Source organism: Lagopus muta, chromosome 7 (genome assembly GCF_023343835.1).
Source record: "Lagopus muta isolate bLagMut1 chromosome 7, bLagMut1 primary, whole genome shotgun sequence".
NCBI lineage: Eukaryota > Metazoa > Chordata > Aves > Galliformes > Phasianidae > Lagopus > Lagopus muta.
Window position 1 is genome coordinate 33,232,044 of NC_064439.1, and position 20,044 is coordinate 33,252,087.

Here is a 20,044-nt window from a genome sequence, read left to right on the forward strand (position 1 = left end):
TGCATCTTATTGTTCCCCTTCCCCTTTCACATCCTCCTTGTGGTTGTATTAAAGCAGTGTTTGAAACAGGTAGGCCTATGATGTTATATCATGCTGGCCTTTCTGAATTAGACAGATCGCTGTCCTAGAGGGATTTCTCAATTTTCATCAAAACATTTCTTGACTTCAGTGTTGGCCACTGGATAAAGAAATATGTCTCGTGCAATGAATCTGAAGAGAAATTAATTCATTTTTTATTTTTTTGAATTAGAGTTATCTTATTTCTGTGATTGTACTTAGGAACTCTTCAGGGTATCTCAAATCTTCAGTGCAATGTGGCTTGGTAGATGCTTGCAATGAAAATCTATTACATTAGGGCATACTCACCTCCTGCCTGTGTGATTCCCAGTAGTTTTGCAGTGACTTATCTGCAGAGTGCTGTAGGATTTTAATACAATAATCTGTACATTAGCAAGAGTATGTCATTCTAGGGCTAAACCATTGTGGCCAAAAGAGAAACCACAAATCCCAGAGCACTAAAATTCAGTAAACTTAAAAATTATGTGAAAGTAGCATATTGAATTAGCTTAGATAGCTAGTGTGTTTTTATGTAGAAGGCATGGTTCTTTCTCATTGTTGAGGTTGAACTCCAGTACAACTGATTCCATAGCTTGAAGAATATGCTGTAACACTGTAAAAAACTTGTAAAACTAGATTAAATGTAGGAGTGAGTCTTTTTTGGAGGCTGAGGAGGGATGGGTTTGGCAGGCTCAGAGTCAAGGGTGGACTAAGGATGGACTGTGCAGAGCCTCTCAAAACGATCTTCCGAATAAATGCCTTTGGGGGGCTGAGTTTAATTTGTCTTTGAGTGTGCTTCAAGATTAGATGTTTTCGAATGTTGCTGGTTTTGTAGGACTGATGAACTATTATGGATTTAAGGCTGTTTCACTATAATTTGCATTTCCTGATCAATTTTGACATTCACTGATAATTCATAATTCGTGTAACTGTGCATTTCAGTACTAATTTTTAGTGCTTTTCACCAGATTTCTGGAGCAATGGCAAGAAATGCCTGCTCTGCAACAGCCTGTTGGGTTTGAGATTGGCAATGATACATTTTCCTAAGCCTGAAAATCACTATCTCACATTTAACTTAAAAGCTGTCACTTTTAGTGAAGACACAGAATCCATTTTGTTTGTCCTTTATGTGGGAGTAGTAAAAGCAAGTTACAATGTTCTTTAATGTAAATATATATTTTCACTAGTGAAAACCTATTATTTGCCATATGTTATTTGTCCTGTCTATGTGAGGGTCCTAACTGATTCAACACCTCAGATTTCCTCACATGCTGAATGTCTAAAGGAGAAGGGTTGAAGCGTTGTATGAAACAACCAGGGAAATGTGGTCACTTTTTCAACAAAGAAATTGTGTGGACTGTATGGCAGTTGATAGAAGTGTTCTTTGTTGTCCTTTATCAGTTAAAAAATAAATAAAAACAATTAGGTGTTCATGTCCTTAGAATAAGGTTTATTATTCTGAGCTCCTGCAACTTGGAAGCAGTCACTTGTCTACCTGTAAGTTTTCAGTCCTCACTTTTTGAAGGATTCTTCGTGTCAGATCTGTCTGACTCTGTATGCATGCACATAAGCCCATTTATAGTAGGAGAGGAAAAGCTAGTCCCAACTGAATTCAGTCACCTTTGCCTTTTGGGATACAGGCTTCTCCTTGAAGTCTGTACAGAGTCTGCCGTCAGTGCAAAGCAGAACTACTGGTTGCTTTGATACTTTTGAGTTTCTGCTCCATCCATTGTGTTGGCTTTTGGTTTATTTCCAAGTTCAATCCAACATTCTGGGTTTGATCTAGAGACCCTGACGTCATTTTGATCTTTTCTCTCCCTGTAACTTTGTTTCTTTGTGTTTGTTCCTAGCAGAGAAGTTGGTTTTAGGAGCTTAATGATTATTTCAGGCCAAAGTTGGCAGTGAGCACAGAAGAGAGTTTCTCAATTCCAGCACAACACAGCTTTCACTTGTGCTCTTGGATGGTCAGGCAGATATGCAGCTTCCCTTCACAAAGCACTGCAGTATCTTCCTTGCCTAAAACAAAGTGCTGACACTGTGGCTGCTTTAGACACATGGATGCTATAAACATGTTGAAGCAGGGAATTCTGCTTCAGGGAGGAGGGGAGGGAAAGAGGATTTGATGGGCTTTGTGTGGATTCTCAGAAAAGCAAATCTTTTAACTTGTGAACAGCAGGAAAAAGGGAAATCTCAGTGTGCAGGGCATCCCAGTTGGTTGCTTGTTAAATGATAAAAGTGTCACAGACAAATTTGGAATTTTGCATAAAAAGGTGTTGTGAGAGGGATTTAAAATGTGTCTCCATTTGCTGACAGGGATAATTATGGATTGCTTTTATACTTATATTTTCTGTATTTGTGGGGGAAGTTGTGCTTACAGGCAGTGTTGATGGCAGGTGCTAGTACTTCTAAATCACCTCTTTATCTTTCTGAGGTACACTGAAAGCATTCAGGTTTATTCTGTGTATAGAAGCAAGGCAAAGGCAAATCACTTTTTTTTAAAGCAGATTCTGAATCCAAGATGAAAGTCACACTTCACCTTCTGTGATGTGAAAGTTTTATTTGGCTTTCTGTAGGAGTGAAACTTTGTCTGCTCTTTCCTTGTCACCATTTTCAGTGTACTGAAAATTGGCCTTTTCTTCCACAATAGAGAGGATTGAATGTGGTCCTCTCATAAACCTAACCCAGCTTTTGATATCCATTTTTAAATTAAGTTACCAACTAAAAATATATTTTGGAGGGTCGTTCAGGTCCATAAGAACCAGGTGCAAGATGATAAAGCCAAGTCACGCTACTCAAAATGAACATTCTCATTGCTGGGAGAGGTGGTGGATGCCCCATCCCTGGAGGCGTTTTAGGCCAGGCTGGACAGAGCACTGAGCAACTCACATAGCTGTAGGTGTCCCTGTTCGTTACATGAGGGTAGGACTAGATTAGTTTTAAAGGTCCCTTCCAACTCAAATGATTCTGTGATTCTATCTATAAAAGTATCAACCACGTTCTCTTTCTGAGATAACACAGCTTTTTCTTGAGTTCTTTTACTTACAAAAATATGACATTCAGAGATAGGGCTAGGCTGGTTCGAATAGGAACGATTTTAATGAAGACCTCTTTAATCTCCTCTAGTTTCTATGCGATGTGGATGACTTTTACATGAAGCCTGAATACTCCTTTCAAATTTCCAGTGGTCATATGAGAAGTGAACTAAGAATATTTATAAAAAGAAATTGAATTCATATGCTGTTATTTCTGAGTTGCTGTATTTGCACACAGAAACACAGAACCTGCACTTGGCAGTTCTCTGATTTTGGTCTTTCTTCTCTTCTTCGTTTCCCTTTTGCTTTTAATCTACGCCTCAAAGCTCCAAAATGTTTGGATCAGAGTATTATTCCTGGGCAGGAGTTTCAAGGCTATGATAGTGCTATTGTCAGAGCTGTGCTGGGAAAGAAACGTCAAGCTGGAGAAGAAACACAGTCGGGACTTGATTGAACTCCCATAGGACTTCCATTGAAGATTCTCATTATCTTCTACAGACTTTCGTTCATTTTGCACTGCATTGGAGCCTTAGTGGCTGCAGGGTACAAAGGCAGCTGCTTCAATTTAATGCACAGCGTATAGATTATCGAATCAAAAGGAGCGACACGCATTTGTTATTTAGAAGTAAAGGATCTCCATGAATTCAAAGTCTTTATGAGTGAAATAAGGAGATTTGATCAAAACAAGAACATCCTGGGGTCTGTAAGTGAGGGTGCCCGGACCAATTGCAGGTGGATCGGGTGGGTCTCAGAGCAGGGTGAACGCTGGGGGAGCCGTGCCCTCTGCCGGCCTCTGCCTGCTGCGCGCCGGGCCGTGCATCACCTGCAGAGCCCTTCCAGGAACCGGGAAGCTGTTCAGCGAGAAAGGAAAAAGAAATAAGGGGCTAACAAGGCTGGGGTTTGCTTTCAGAGAACTTACCAATTATTGGAGCCTGAGGAATAAATGCAAGCATCGGACTACCCTAAGTTTCTGTAAGCAAACATTGCATTCCTAGGACTTGGTCCAAAGGTCTTTGGAATAATTGGGTGTCCTTCCAGCAAACTCAGTGTACTTTGGATCAGACCCGCATGTTTTTGAGACTTCAAGGTATTTAGGGCTTCATCTAAAACCAGAAGCCTTGTTTTTCCCAAGAATATTATTTTCTTTTCTTTTTTATTTTTTATTTTTTAATCTTAGGTTATTTGCCATGTATAGACAGAAAAAAAAAAAAAAAAAAAGTTTATCAGGAGATAAAGGGTGTATAACAAAAATAGTCTTATTTTATAGTATTCGACTAGCAAAAATACTAATACATATTCTTTATGCAACTGATCAGATTTTATGCAATTTTATATCGTTCTGTTGGTTTTTTTTTTAACCTCTGATAGGTGCTATTCTTCTAGAAATCCATAAGTAAAACTACTTCTCATTTTATTTTCCTGTTCTGTTCTGGTCATCATGTTCTGGTCACAGTTTTGAATCTGCAGAATTTCAGCACCTAGATGAGCTCAGAAGTCCTCATTAATAATCAAGCATAATTTATTTTTTTGTTGCTTATCTAAAACTGTTTGAAACATTTTTTCCTTTCTTTCAAAATCTAGGTGGAGAACAGACCAAAGTATTATGGAAGAGAGTAAGTATCCTTTTCTTTTAAGTATCTGTTGGGTGCTGTAGTTCTAGAATTAAAACAATAACAGCAAAAAACCACACTGGAGTTCTGACAAATAATTTCTTTTCCCTTTTGCTTCAACTCAAAGCTAAGTATCTTGAATGCCTAATACTGTATCAATGTTATTGATGTTACAGTTCAGTACTGCTGCTCACAATCTGTGCCACTATTGGAGCCTGCAGGTTTATGTTTGTCAGGACAGTTTGGGGAAAAAAAGATGTTGTCTTAAGTGTTTTTTCCTTTTATTCTTGTTTTTGTTTTAACCTGCTAGCGGCCCTGTGATGGGCAGCTTGCCTCCATCAGTGCCTTTTTAAGGGTGTCCTTATGCTTCCTCCTCCCTAACACTCATACCTGGATATGGAAGTGTGCACACCTACTGCTGCGTGTCAAAGTACTGCTAACTCTGGTAAAGTTACGAGGTCTGAAATGGCCCAAGTGTTGGTGCATTTTTGTTGTAAGCAAAATAAGGGACCACTAGAGCATAATTTATTCAAGCTTGACAGCTTTCCTGCCTGTCAATAGCTTACTTGAAAGGAGCTGGATTCAGTATTTGCAAAGAATTTTGAGCAGGTAAAGCTGCAAGGGAGAAGCCATTGTAGCTGCCACTGCGGTCTCCTGGTTCAGTACCACTTGCAGTGCTAGATTTGGCCTTTACTGGAGTAATCTGCTGAGGCTTAACATCTTATCACTGGCTAAACTGCTGAGATCCCATGTTCTTATTTTCTTCCATCCCAGACACATCTGTGTTTAACGATCCTTCTCTGCTCTTGAGAAGCTCAAGAGCCACACAGATTGCCCCTAATTACTGTGTTTCATTTTTTTTAATACCGTCTTTGACAGTAGGGAATTTGGATCTAGCCATGAGAGTACAACAGAGCTGAAGACAGCATCCAGCTAAGCAAGCCATCACGCTGTCTCAAGGAAGACTTGTAAAACCATTGCAACAACCTTTCTTCCATGTAGTGCGTGCAAGTTGGCATCCCGTGGGTGTGTGTGGGGCTGGCAGGAAGTCACCTCAGGGTCCATCACATCCATTCTTACCAATCAGAAAGATTTCAGAACCACTGGGGACAGCCTTGTACCAGCAACTGACTCAGTGCTCAGTAGTAAAAGAGGATCAGGACCTCCTAGGGAAAGAAATAGAAAATATGAAAGTATATTACAGTATAAATCCACAGGGTGGCTGCATTTTAATCAGTGCAGGTAGTTGTGGTCCCTCTCTCCCCATTCCTTTTCCCTTGTATTTAGAGTGTAGAACCAATGAAAGGCAGAGCGAAGTGATGGACTGCAGTGTATAGAAGATAAACAGCCCTTCCCCAGCGGATGCCCAGTAGGGGAGTTCACAGTGTTATTCTCAGGTTCATTGCCATGGGATGCTTAGGAGGCCAAAAGCACAGTGATATTGAAGTTTTTCCAAGTGTGACTCTCTGATTCATGAAGGGTAAGGTCATAGCTGATGGGCATAACTTCTGGCTTAACCAGTGATGAATGGATGGACAGGGATGTGAAGTGAAAGTATTTGACTGCTTCCCATACTCTTTCCATGAACATTTATTGTCTGCTGCTGTCACAGACAGGAGGCTGAGTCCAGGCAATCTCGTACCGTGCACAACATACATATATATATTTTATACATATATTTACTGAAAACACACGTGAGAAATGCATGGATTACCCAGTGCTTAACACCCATGGTTAAAGAAATTTCCCAGGTGCTCCAGGTATCCTGTAGTTCAGTAGTATTGTACTGTCCCACAAGTTTCTTATATTAAGTACCAGGAGAGGGTTTTTTCCTACTATCTACACTAAAGCTTGCTTTATTTTATAATAAGCTTCTGGTAGTGCTCATTATTTTTACCTAGTACAAGTTGCCACAGGTTTACTAGTAAAAACAAGCTTGAAATATGTCATCTAGAGGATGCTTGTTTTGATTTGGGTGCAGCAGGAAATGAGTGTGTCCCCAGCAGTACAGAAAGAAAGTATGAATCAATTTACGTGTTTTTGAACATAAATTTACTATGGTAAAATCACCAAAATCTAATGTTTCCAGCATATAGTAGTTGTGAAAATATAACTTAAGAGAATAGGACAACAATTGCATTTACATTCAGTGTGTTTTTCTTCTCTTCCACTACCATGCCAGAGGCAGTGTTAGAAATATGCCACTTCAAATGTATTGTCAGAAAAGAGAAAACACTTCAAGTCAGTACAATTTGGTGCCATTTTTCAGAGACAGTGGCAAAAATAGAAGCTTTCAAAACCTTTGAGTTGACCGTTGGAAACATGAGCTAGCAAAACGTGTGTAGGAGTTAAGACTGAAACTGCTGTAAAGACTTCGTACTTACAGAAGGATCACAACTAAACATTGATTACTGTAAGGTTAATTGTGCATCCTACAGCCTCTTTCTTTCATAAAATACAGTGGCAAAAGAATCACAGAAGTACTGCTACACAGAATGAGGAACTTGACTGAAATAAAGAAAACAGCGTTTTTCTCAAGAATGTGAAATATCTTCTACTTCAGAATGTACAGAAAAGAATGTTGAGCGACTTGCCATTTTTCTTCTCAGTTTCAGCTACAAATTCAAGGAAGCAGTATTGAAAGCTGAAGCAAACTAGTAATAAGAATGACCTCTTCTTTTGAAATAATCTCCATTTAAAATAAAAATATTGCCATTATTGCCCATTTTTCTATTCTGTCCCCAAAAAGCTTCTGCAGAGGAAATAAAGAAGCATTGACTGATAGAGGAGAAAAGTTGTAAAAACATGGTATATTAATGGAAAAAGATTTGGGAGGATCACTTGGCTGTTGTTTGCTCTTTGCTTCTCGCTTTCCAGGTTCAGATGTGAGACAGTGTTGTGTTCTGCTGCATCTGCAGTCTCATTTCAGAAGCTTTTCAGTGGTTTCTGGAGTAGAGCAGGAAGGCATTTCTGATTCAGTTGTTCTGAAAATTGCCTTAATATCTTCCCTTAGATTCCATGGGATCATTTCTCGGGAACAAGCAGATGAGATACTTGCTGGAGTAGAAGGAGCGTACATTCTAAGAGAAAGCCAGAGGCAACCCGGCTGCTACACACTTGCTCTCAGGTAAATGCTGTTTTAATAGGAATTTACAGTTCAGCTATGAAGGTGCTTGGAGGAGGCGATGTCAGTCCCGCCTGGGGGATGTCTGCACCCACCAGCACTTAAAACACTGCTTGGCTTGGGGTGGTTTTGCACCCTCTTGTCAGCAACCTGACTATTGCAGCACCACAGTTACTAACACACTTTGTCTGTGTGTTAGTGCTTGGCTAGCAGATTACTTTCAGAAGCCACTGCATTTCTCAACATTTCTGCTACCTAGAATTGAGTGTTGTAGTGGGATAAATGTGCAGCTTCTATTTCAAAACTGTTGAATATGGAGGTGAAGACAAGGGAAGAATGTCCCAACAGAGGACTCAGCTAGATTGTTCTGTGAGCTCTGTGATTCTGTGATGTGTTTTACACCAACATCAGCAACAGGAGATGATATTCAAAGAATCAGACCCAGGAAAATTATGAGATCCAGCATCAGATAAGAGGTCAGTTTTCTTCCTCTTAGTGAAACTCAAGCTCACTGTGGAATACAATGTGAAGCATAGGATGCTCAGAAGAGAAAGTCTGTTGTACACCTGAACTGAAAATTCCATGAGATTCCAAGCTACAGCTTCACAGCCCCATAGCCTCATAGGTGCCTTTCCTTGAAGATACAGCTGCTCCTGTCTTGGCTGTGCCATCCAAAACCTTCCCATGTGGCAGTCAAAGGTATTTTGTGTTAATGTGAAAAGGACCAGATATTCTACTGGATTTTGTCAAAACAAACTACTTGGCAATATGTTGCAATGCTTATAGCATTATTCCTTCTGTGGGACATGCACAAAATAGAAGTCTTCATTTTCACCCTCTTGCTAGTAAGCCAGTAGCAAAACTGCTTATCCCAAGTAGCTGTGAAATGGTGCTGAAATCCTTTTGAGAGTTCATATTGATGTGCAGATGGTAGAGTTGGAAAGCTGGTGAGTCATGCCAATTGCAAAGTGTTGTAAATTAAAAGCAACTTTTGTCAGCTGAAAAAGAACAAATGTAATTTCTTAAGGTTTTGGAGAGAGATTTAAAGAATAAAAGAACTACCACAGGATGGGGATTATGACAAATTCTCTGCTGTTTTGACACTGCTGCATGATTTCTAAGTCCATCCAAATAATTATTTGTAGACTCCAAAAATGAATTTGATTATAAATTGAGAATTCATATGAAAAACTTGTGTGAAAAAATAAAAGACACCATTTGATATGAATGCACTAGGAAGTGTACAAAATGTGCACATTTGGTACAATATAGGTCCACATAACCCAGTGTCGTACCATTGAATCCTTCAGTGGGGAGCAGAATTCTGCATTGGTGTTGTAGCAGAGCATGCTGCTGTAATGCTTCACTTTTTCAGCTATTTAAAAAAAAAAAAAAAAAAAAAAAAAAAAAAAAGTTTACACCTGCCATGAATTTACACATAGTTTACACCTCCTGAAATTAGGAGCGCAGTCTCTCTGGCTTCCTACCAGAGAATGGCTCAAACCTTTGAGTTTAAGTTGTTGCTTGCTGAAAGTGCCCATCTTTTCAGTGGCTGTAAATAATGGCCACGATTGTTAAAATTCTCCAGTTTCTGGACCTCAGAAACATTTCAGGACAAACCAGCCCTCAACACAATTATGCATCCCACATAAGGTCATGTCAGTGACAACACGCCTTTCTCTTGGCTTTTGTAGGCCCTTTAGGATTTATATTCAACCCATGTATACCTGAGTCATGTAATTTGTATCCTCCTCCATGGGGTGCAGTTAGGTTTGGGTTCTGATTTGAGTTGGGGCACCACAGCATTTGCACCACGTGCGTGTTCCATTCGCAGTCCAGACAGTTCAACTTGTCAGCAAAATAATCTCTTCAAGTGTTTTGAAGTGTGAATTCCCTCTAACATTCTTCCCTCTGTCTTTTTGTCCTCTTCCTCCTTTTCTTCTGATATCTGCAGATTTGGCAATCAGACCTTAAACTACAGGTTGTTCTATGATGGGAAGCACTTCGTTGGGGAGAAAAGATTTGAATCAATCCATGATCTAGTAACAGATGGCTTGATAACATTGTATATAGAAACAAAGGCTTCTGAGTATATTTCCAAAATGACAACAAATCCCATCTATGAACACATTGGATATGCCACTTTGCTTAGAGAGAAGGTCTCCCGGCGGCTGAGCAGAACAAAAAATGAATCAAGAAAAGCAAGTGTAACAAGTGAAGAAAATACCCCGGTTGAGAAGGTAAGTAAAAATTTGGCAATTGATACCAAGCATTCTGTTCAGTCTTAAGAAAAAAAAGCGTTTTGTCTGAAGACTTTTAGAATATGTTTTCTCATATTTCATCAAATATTGCCATCCTGCTGAAATGTTTATGTCCTATTAATGTGCTCTTTGCTCCAAACTCATATTTGTTTGGAGTTCATAATGAAAGCTTTCTAACAAGTACCAAATGCAAATATTTTCATAATGTATATATATATACATGCACTGACTAGCTGCATCTAGAATTACCCACAAGTTACGTTTCTTTGTCCATGTATACTCAAGCATATTCCACAGTAGGTCTCTGGTTATGAAACTGGTTCCCATCTGCCATTCACCATAGCTCAAGTTTGTTCTTTCCATTCACAGTGCAAAGCTCCTCTCTTCTGCTAGGGCCTTGGTGGATGGGTCTGACATTGGGGTGTTATGTGGTTTCTTTCTCCTCTTAACACTTTTCTCATTTGAGTGGGCTTTTCTTGATCTCCTCCTCTCATGTGCTCATATCCCTTAACATTGTAAGGACTGGGGTTATTAACATAATAGTAAATTGAGAATCTTGTGCAGTTAGCAGTCAGCTGAAGATGTAAAATTAGAATTCTTTTACATATGAGAAGCAGTCTTGTACATAGTGACATGTAGATATTTTCATTTCCCAGGTGGGAAGGCAGTAAGAACTGCCAAACAAAACTTTTTTTGAGGCAGATGTTAGTGGTGAATCGATCTACTGACATATGTAAGCATACTTCTGCTGATGACTGATGCTCTTAATGCTCATTGTGCTGGCTAGCTAGCTGGGAAATAGAGATGGCTTATATTTGGGAAGCAAGAGGTGAATTTGCCATTATATATCAATGTTGAGCATGAATGAAGATCTGCTTTTTTATGTGTATCCTCATTACTCTAGGACATTTCTAGGATAGTTATTATCTGTTGGGTTCACATATCAGCTCTGACTGATAATATGCTGGCTGGGATTTGATGATAATTGCTCTAGTAACTGACCTGACTTGTAAACCTCTGTAAGAAATTAATTCCATTAATAATGACATTTTTTAGGGAAGGCATACTGCTGCAGGGAAGTCCTTTGGAGAATGACACAGCAGCAAGTCCTCTGTTAAAGTTTTATTTCAAAATGAGTCCACTGATAATAGGTTTTGGATTCAGTTGGGTAGTATTGCAATAAGCAAGGGGACTGGATGCAATGTGGAGACAGGTTTCATGCTGGTTTGGTTAATTCCTGTGGTTTTTTGCTGGTTGACTGTGAATGCCACAACGGGTGCAAGAAATTGAACTTTGTCTTTTAATTGACTGTAAAGCAATTGTGAAAATTGAATATCATGGTATGAATTTTTTGTACAGTGAGAAGCAAAAGCAAAAGTATTCAAAATTTTGAAATTTTCTTAGTTTTATTTCAGTTTTTGCAGTGGAATACCAGTGATCTTTTGTATAATGCAGTGTTCTCAAAGACTTCAAAGGGAAGTTAGAGTAGCTCGCATTTCGTAACTGATTGTTTTCTTGTTGCTTGGGGTTAGATGTCATTTTTCTGGATAGGCAGTTTGGGGTAAGAACTGTAAAAATGCTTCTAAAACAAAAATATGCTGCTTGTTGCTGAAAGAGCCCCTGCCCTGACTCCTTCACCACCTCCTTTTTGTTGCCATATGGTTTTATACAGCTACACAGTAGGTGACACTAGAAAACTCCAGATTAAAAGTAACTCAGCCATAAGGTGAATTTTCAGCCAGATCTGCCGCTCGACCCACCTCATGTGAGTGGAAATGCAGCACAAAGGAGAGGGCAAGACTTTCATCTGATGACAGCTCAAAAAAAAAAAACCAGATAATAGTAGCTTAATAGTAGCTTAAAATGACTGGAGAGCTGCATCCTTATTTCCAGGTACCTGTGCTTGGAAATGTCACATTTGGACCTGATGTAACTTCCAGTGCTGATTACAGTGGAACTGCACCTCAGGATCTCATTAGTAGTTGGATTAAGTCTTTTATTGTACTTCGGCTGAACAAAATTGAAGTGTTTAAAGTATTAGTTACCTTGGAGGCAATTTGTGGTGCAAAAGGCAGCATCACGGGTCCTTATCCTGCAAAGTGCTCAGCTAGATTTCTGAGCAGGTGGGCAGCAGCAGCCTGCAAGACTGTGCTCTTGTGTAAAAATAGCTGGCATCAGTTGAGCCGTTGCCTTGCTGGCAACTATTCCTGCCATCCTCCCACTGAGGGAAAGCAGCAGAAGGAGGAATAGCAGCTGTTTCTAACATACTTTCCTTGCCAGGAGGAGTGGAAGCCATCGCAACAACAAGAGGAATGGCGTTAGGTAGGCAGGGTGCTCCGCTCGCAGGCTGAAGGCCTGCCTCATCCATTGGTAATTAAGACTTCTTCACTGGTACCCGTAGTATTCCATCGTCACATGCAGATCTGTGCAAGCAAATGCTACTTTAACTGAATTACTAGCAAATGAAACAGTCACAGAAGTCTGTACAGTTTCTATCATGGTTGCTTTTGCTCTTTTGCTTCATTTGTTTCCACTGGAAGTTCATGGGGGTTTGGAGTGCAGGTGAAGATGCAGGAACTGTTGTTCCCATTTCTTCCTCACAGTAAGCTCAGATAAAGTAGGGACTGGACTATGCAATAAATCAATGAAATATTGATAACTGGTCAGCAAAAGCACACAAAGACAGGGGAACTAAAGGGAATTTAATGGATGTTTTTGTACAAACTTCAGATGTCTTTCAACATAGAAAAGTAAAACTTGGGACATGGTAGTTCACTGGTAGTTGTATCAGATGTTTTGCTTGTAATTGCCACATGTTGTACAGCATTTAGACAAAGGGCATGCTTCACCCACTGATGAAAGCCTTCACCCTCACCAACTGCTGCAGTGAAATTCAGATCACTGGAAATAAGTATATGAATATTCAGTCTGACATATTTCTGCAGAGCATATTCATGGCTGCGTGTGTGAAAACATAATTGAATTCTTTGTAAGTTGTGTTTTCTCAGCTCAGTTGAACAGGTAAAAGGTAATTTTTCAGTAATTGAACCAGCTTATTTGAAAGCGCTGCCTGGAGTATTTTGTGTTTCATAAAGGATGGGGGGGAGGCCTTACATGCAGGACAGAAGCTTCCATTATTTCTCAAAAGGCACAGGGGAGAATTTAGCACTCTGAGGTTAAGCATCAGCACTTCTGTTCCAGATTAAGCTTTTTACAAGTGAAATTCTGTTTTATACTGAAACCAATTGCAGAGTGTGAAACTGCAGCTGAAGGCATTCCTTTCTTTAGCGGATTTGTTATAGCGCACAGGGAATCGGACCGTCTTGCTGTGTCCCATCTTGACAGCAGAATTACTGGATGCCTCAGTCATCACCGAGCTGCACTCCCTGTTGGGAAGGTCGGAGGAAGGTTGCCACCGAGGCACAACTGCCAGGGAAAGCACGCGGCTGAACGAAATGTCGTGGTGCTGCCTGGGGTACCTGTCTGCTCCCATAATTATCATCTCTTGGAGGCTGTAATTAGTGGAGCTGTGCCTGCTCCAGAAGGGAGGTGTGATGCATGGGCCAGATTAAGCTGTTGCTGTTCAGACCTTTCTACCCGAGCTGTTTTGTAATAGGCTTTAGAAAACGTTTATGCTTGCAGATATTTAGCGCTGACGTCTCATTCAAAAATTATTTCTGTAGAACTTTAAAGAGGTGTTTGTTTTTTGTGGACATCAATCCAGTATTTTAGGCTGAATTGTTTGAAAGATGTTTAATTTAAAAGGAGCCACAATGGCTTTTAGAAATAAAGTGTTGCAGAAGAGCAGCATGCTGCATATACTATACAAGTGTAGGCAATTGTCATTTTAATGTGATCCAAATTTAAAGGGGATTCTGGATAGGAAAACGGTTTTTGTGTGAAGGACTTTGGGGCCCTGAATGTTGCCTGGATAGGACTGGTCTGAAGTGTGGGCAGGACGCGATCCCTGCCTTGTGCTCCAGTTGTGGGGCAAATCAGCATGTAGAAGCTGCAGGGCAGATAAGGACCTAATGCTATGAAAGCAGAAGTGTAGCTTGCAGTGAGCAATTAATCCTTGTGTGGGAGAGAAAAAATTGCAGTCGTCACATTGTAAAATACATCATTTCTGAAGCATTTATCGGTATCACATATCATGTTATCAGGAAACTGCTGCCATTACTGCGACAGCCATCCTTGTATCTCTGGCAAGGAGAGAAAAATTCTTTCTCTGTAATCCTGGCAAGTGTAATTTGGGAAAATATATTTGAAGGATTGAAATGATGGAAGGAGATGCAAATTGGAGTTTCAGGACCATTCTAGGCTGGAAAAAAAAACATCCTGGCTGCTCAGTTTGGGCTGCCCTGTAGCTTCTCAGATACTCGTGGGAGTACAGGAAGGGTTATGAGAATGGGATGCTGGAGTTCCAGAAAAACTTTGGCAGCAGTTGAGCTGGAAATATTTACAAAAGGAATGATACCTATCTGAAGGACGACAAACTGCTAGTAAACATAGTAAAAATTATGGAAGGTTTTGTGAGTGCCAGATCCTGGCAAAACTCCTGTTCTCTCCAAGGAGGACCTGGCTCATTCAGCTAAAGCATTCCAGTTATACATGAAATATGGGCATGCTTGGACCCTGCTCTGCTTTCTGGATGCATGTGTGTGCCAGGAGCAGCAAGAGGCCAGCAAGGATGATGGTCTAGGAAGAACAGTGTAGCTCTTTGAGCTAGAGCAAGGAAGCTGCATGTGGAGACTTCGCTTAGCAGCAGTACAGTGCAGACAGCTATATATGGCTGCTTGTCATGGTAACCTCCCAGTCAGCTGTGCTGGAGCTCTTTACTTTATGGACATCTGTGTGCAAAGGACAGAGCCCATCATTAGTGCTGGTGTCTAGAACTAAAGAACTGGAAAGATAAGCATATTACAGAGTCTGGAAGGTTGTGGATTTCCTCAGCAGAAAACTCCACACAAATAATAGACAGATAAGAAAGATACTCCTGTTAAGGCAAAGGTGACAGGAAAGGAAGAGTAACTTTGGCAGAAGTAAAGTTGTTATTACAGTCCTCATTAGCCATGCTATTCACACCATTTCCCACAGAGTGAATTGCAGGACTTCCAGGAAAGTCTGTTTTTTAACATCCCTTAATTGGAGATGTAATCTGATTATGGAACTAAATTTTGTTAGAAGCATTACAGTTTTTCTTACATCAAACCTACACAGGAGACAGCCAATTTTAGGAGACTCTCTGGTTTGGTTCAATTTTTATAGGTATTTACACTTCTGCATTTTTATTCACACCATGTCTCTTTCTGAAGGCCTTTCAGCCCCATCGTACTTCTCCGTCTTTTGTCTCTTCCCTGAATTTTCTCCAGGTGCTGCTGTTAGCCAGTGATAAAGAAATCTTTTAAGTCTTTAATTTATTCATTATTCTTTTCAATCTGCAGCTCCTCCAAACCTCTAATGATCCCATTACAGGTTACCAGCTGGTGTTTAACCCTCTGCTGGGATGTCTGCCCAGATGTTGAGGATTGCCTTTCAGGTGGGGTTGCAGAGTACGGTGATCTCCTGGCAGCAGAGCAGGGGTTAAGGGGATAGTGAGCAGAAACATCTGTTCCTGCAGGCTCCAGGCTAGAACTGCACTGGTAGTTTGACCCACTGTGTTTTAACATTGCTAAGAGAGCAAACTGAAATGCTAACTGCTACAGGGACCTTAATACCCCACTACCTGCTTGTATTAGGAGTTAAAGTCTCATTCCTGCATGCATGTCCACCCAGTTCAGATGGGATTCTCCACGGAGGGACTGATTTTGCATGGAAGGTGCTCAGGCCCCACGCTGATAAGCAACAGCTTAAAGCGTGAACGGAAAGTGGCCTTCATCTGCAGATCCCAGTAAGACATACAGCAATAAAAAGCACTTGGCACTTTTGCAGCAAAAAGCAGCAAGCTTACACATCAAAATGACTTTGGGAGTAGTTAATTCCTTTCATCTATCACTTTAGGCTGTCCTGAGCAGCAGCAGTTCTGCACACAGGCTACCCATGTGAGTTCAGAATTGTGGCGTGCCCTGGCACAAGAACTCAGCTACATCCACCACTGTCTTCTTTAAATAACTGTTAGCATTTAGTATTGATTTAACCTGGATACTCTTTGGTGTTCTACTGCAGCACAGGGAAGCTTATATGATTACAGTAGATCTGACAGTAAACAGTTTTATATTTGGAATGACAAATACCATCTTCTGGAAAAGCTATCTGGATAATAATTTCTTTTGCCTTTTAATGTTGGTATTCTTCTGAATTTTTCTCTGTGGCTGTGTGACTCCTTATAGCTTATTTTATACATGTATATAATTTCTTTAAAGCATCATAAATATAAAATAGAATCATAGAATATCCTGAAGGGACCCATAAGGATGGTCATTCCAACTCCTGACTCCACACAGAACCAACCGAAAAATCAGCCCATAGGCAATATGTAAGGAATACAAATAAAATCTACCAAAGTAAAATCATGGAAGTTATCTTTAATTCCTCCCCACTGGGATAGGAAAAAGAGCTCTTCTTTGTAGGTGACCATGGCATACCCAGTCAGATAGCCAGTGTTTTTCCTGATTAGGAAAGGATTTTTGAGAAGAATCATGTGGGCTCATGTTAGCTAGCTATAATGAAAAATGAGGGAATTAAGAAAAAAAGAGATTCCGTTGCAAAGTGTTTGCTTACATTGCTTCTCTGAGCATTTCTCTAGGTTGCTGGTTTTGTTACATTATCACTGTCAGCTTAGGATTCATGTCTTTTGCCTTAGGCAGAATCAGTGATACCATTATGCCTGAAGAGAGCTTGTAAATTGCAGGCAACACTAATTTACACAGATGACAAGATGCGATAGATACGATCTGATCCGAATGCTACTGATGTTAATGGGGAGACCTCCAGTGATTTCCCAGGGTCTTGAGCAGTTCAGGATATTGCAAAGCAAATGTAGCAAAGATGAAGTTTGCTATAAGAGAAGCCTTTCCTTATGCAGTTTTGGTAAGATAGCCTAATGGAAATGGTGCAAGAGCTCTGACCTGTAAAGAACTGCAGAATGAGAGTGTCAGGTCAGTACCAGCAGTGATTAGATGCAGCAGAAGTGTCTGTAGTGGTGCTAAAGCAAACACTATTTGGCTCTGTGTGTTTCTTCAAGTGTAGTCCTATATCTGCAGCTAGGCTCTGCTGCATACATAAATTAATCTTTTTCTCTTGGGTATTTTCTTATTATGAACAAATTAGTAATTTTCATAAAGCTAGATGTTTGTTACATAAAAAACCATGCCTTGTTTGATGTATTACAAATAAAATGTTTATAGGAGAACTTACTTGTCTTGACTTTTATAGCCTTTAAACAGTTTCATGGTATTAAATTAGTATAAACAAGCTTCCGTAGGGATTGAGAGGAAGCCTTCAGTACAAATATTTCATTTATCTAGTCACTGGAAAATAAAATGCCATTTTTAAAGTAAAAGTCCTTAGATGATTATCTCGCATGAATCTTGGGATGCTGTATAGGAGTAGGCATTAAATTTTCACATGTGCTTCTGAACTACCACATCTTGGTCTTGGAAAACAAGAAGACACACTAAATTCTCTTGGTGGATGATTTGAAATCAGTTTCAAAAGGGAAATATTTAAATATACGTATACTTAAAAGTACTTTTAGCAATATTGTTTGCCTACCTCATATGTTAGCTTGCTTACTTATAAGGAAAACAGTAACTTGTCATCTGCTCATGCTGGACATGACGAGAGATGACAGGCCTAACATACAATGATGAACATTGCAGGCGAGGTAGTAAGGGAGGAAAAAAAAAATAACAGGGTGAAATGCAGTGATGGAATACCTGAGGGAGTTATTAAATCTCCTTCATCTTATGGCATAGAAACACATTAGAAAACATCTGCATGTAATGCTGTAGTTGTTGATTTCTGAGGTAGGAGGAAAATATAAGGTATTTTTTAGTCCTTCTCTGGTTTAAGTGCACAAAAAAAAAAAAAAAAAAAAAAAAAAAAAGTGATTGAATTTGTCTAGATCTGAGGATACATGCCTCTTTTACCATTTGAATGTTTTTTTCACTGAGGAATTAAGTGTAGCTGTGATTGTGATCGCTTCCACAAAATGCCTAGCACTGGGCAAGATATCCTACGTTCTTCCTCTTCTATATGCCCTGCAGATATTCAGTCAAGGAATGTCTTGCTTGCCAGGGATCCTAATGGTCACCCCAGGGCAGAGCGAGCAGCCAGTTGGTAGCAACAGGCTCAGCCACAGGGCTGGCAGAGCTCACAGAAGGTTTGGCAACTATGGGCAACCAGTAAATGGATGCAGTGACGGACCTGCTATTGAAAGTTTTCTTGTCTGAAGTGTGGTTACAGAGGTCAGGAACTCTGGCTTATCATAGCTGTTAATATTTGGAAAAGAGGACACAGTAGTGTAAAAAGTACAAACTGTAACTATGAGCTCTTTATTGTAAGATATCCTCATCCCCGGAGAACAGTGGGACTGTGCACAGTCCTCAGCATGAGTTATAAAGAATGAATGCTGCCAGTTAGGGTTGATTGCCTTTTTGATAGAATTACAAAAGTAGTGAATGAAAAATGCAGCAGATACAGAATAATTGTATTTTTAGCAAAGTAGTACGATGTGTCTTGAAATGATACTCTTGACATTAATTCAAATTGGTTGGTGCAAGAACATGGTCACTTGGATTGAAAATAGGTAGAAGAATTTCAAGAAAAGGGTGGAGATAACAAATTGATAAACTGAGAAGAAGGAGCTGATGAAGTACTGCAGGAACTGCAGTTTCTTTTCAGATTTTTATTGATCAGGAAATGTGAACAAGACATTACCAGAAAATCAGACGGTGTGTGCTGTGATGTTGTTCAGTACAGGGATCTAATTCTTGGAAACATAACGAGTGTCCGTGGCAGAAACATCAAGAGAATCTTGATTAGAAATTCTAAGAAAACAATCTGGCGTGTGTTATGCGCGTGAAAACGGGTTAAGCCACATCCGTACCTTGAGTGTCTCTCTTGTTGGGAATTGAATTTGCTTTTAAGCATGCGCGCTATTATCAAAGCAGAGGCTATAGGCAAGGAAGAACATTGTCATAGACAAAGGAGAAATTGTGTATGCAGTAAATGTCAAGAGAAATTGTGGTTGCTATACTTCGATTGTTCCTGATTTTCCCTGTCCCTGATTTTCTGCTGGTCTATCCATCTAAATAACTACTGCTGTGGAACCCATTGTCCGTTGTTCCAGCTGTAGCTGGGAACTGCTTCCATTTCTCAGACTGTAGAGAGGTGCATAAAGCCCCCTCCCTTTGCCCTGTGCCCGTGTGCTGGCCCAAGTGCCATTTGGCTGATGGTGAAAGTCAATCTTTCCTGCATCTGTTGGGCATGCTTGGGATCTTGGCAGTGGAGTCAGGGAACACCCCAGATCCACTCTCAGTGGCAGTCTGAAGAACAGGCTTCTCCAAAGGGAAAGGTGAGCTGGGAGCCAAGTTCAGCCCTTTGTCAGTCAGCTGGGGCTGAACAGTCCCAGGGAGGAAGATACTTCTTTCATTGTAATGCTGAATGGTGTGGTATTTTGGAGGAGGGGAGGCAGATGGTTTGAAAACTCCTTGTGATACCTCTGCTGAACTTTGTATCTCTCAGACTCACAGGGAACAGCTTTGGATGTATCGATTAAGATGATTTATGAATGAAGTTGTCACAATTAAACACTAGGTGGCATATTTACTTAAGACTTTCCAGAGACTGTGCTACTGTGCCTTCCACAGTTGGCACTCGTTTGTGTTCATGGTTCGTGTGACGGCAGCAATATCCCAGAGCAGGCTCCTGGGAATGTGTCCTGGTGTCTCTTTTTAGCAACAGATTTTTGGCATGTTCTTAAAAAATGCAAGGCAAAGATGCAATTGCTTACTTCAG

General features: G+C 40.2%; 1 protein-coding gene across 1 annotated transcript in view; it reads left to right on the plus strand.

Annotated features, from left to right (window-relative positions):
* Positions 1–20,044, plus strand: part of CHN2 (chimerin 2) — a 166,392-nt gene that overhangs the window by 90,529 nt on the left and 55,819 nt on the right. The window contains exons 4-6 of the mRNA XM_048950837.1: positions 4,671–4,702; positions 7,713–7,826; positions 9,778–10,063. Of these exons, the coding sequence (XP_048806794.1) occupies positions 4,671–4,702; positions 7,713–7,826; positions 9,778–10,063 (432 nt within the window). The remainder of the gene's footprint in view (positions 1–4,670; positions 4,703–7,712; positions 7,827–9,777; positions 10,064–20,044) is intronic.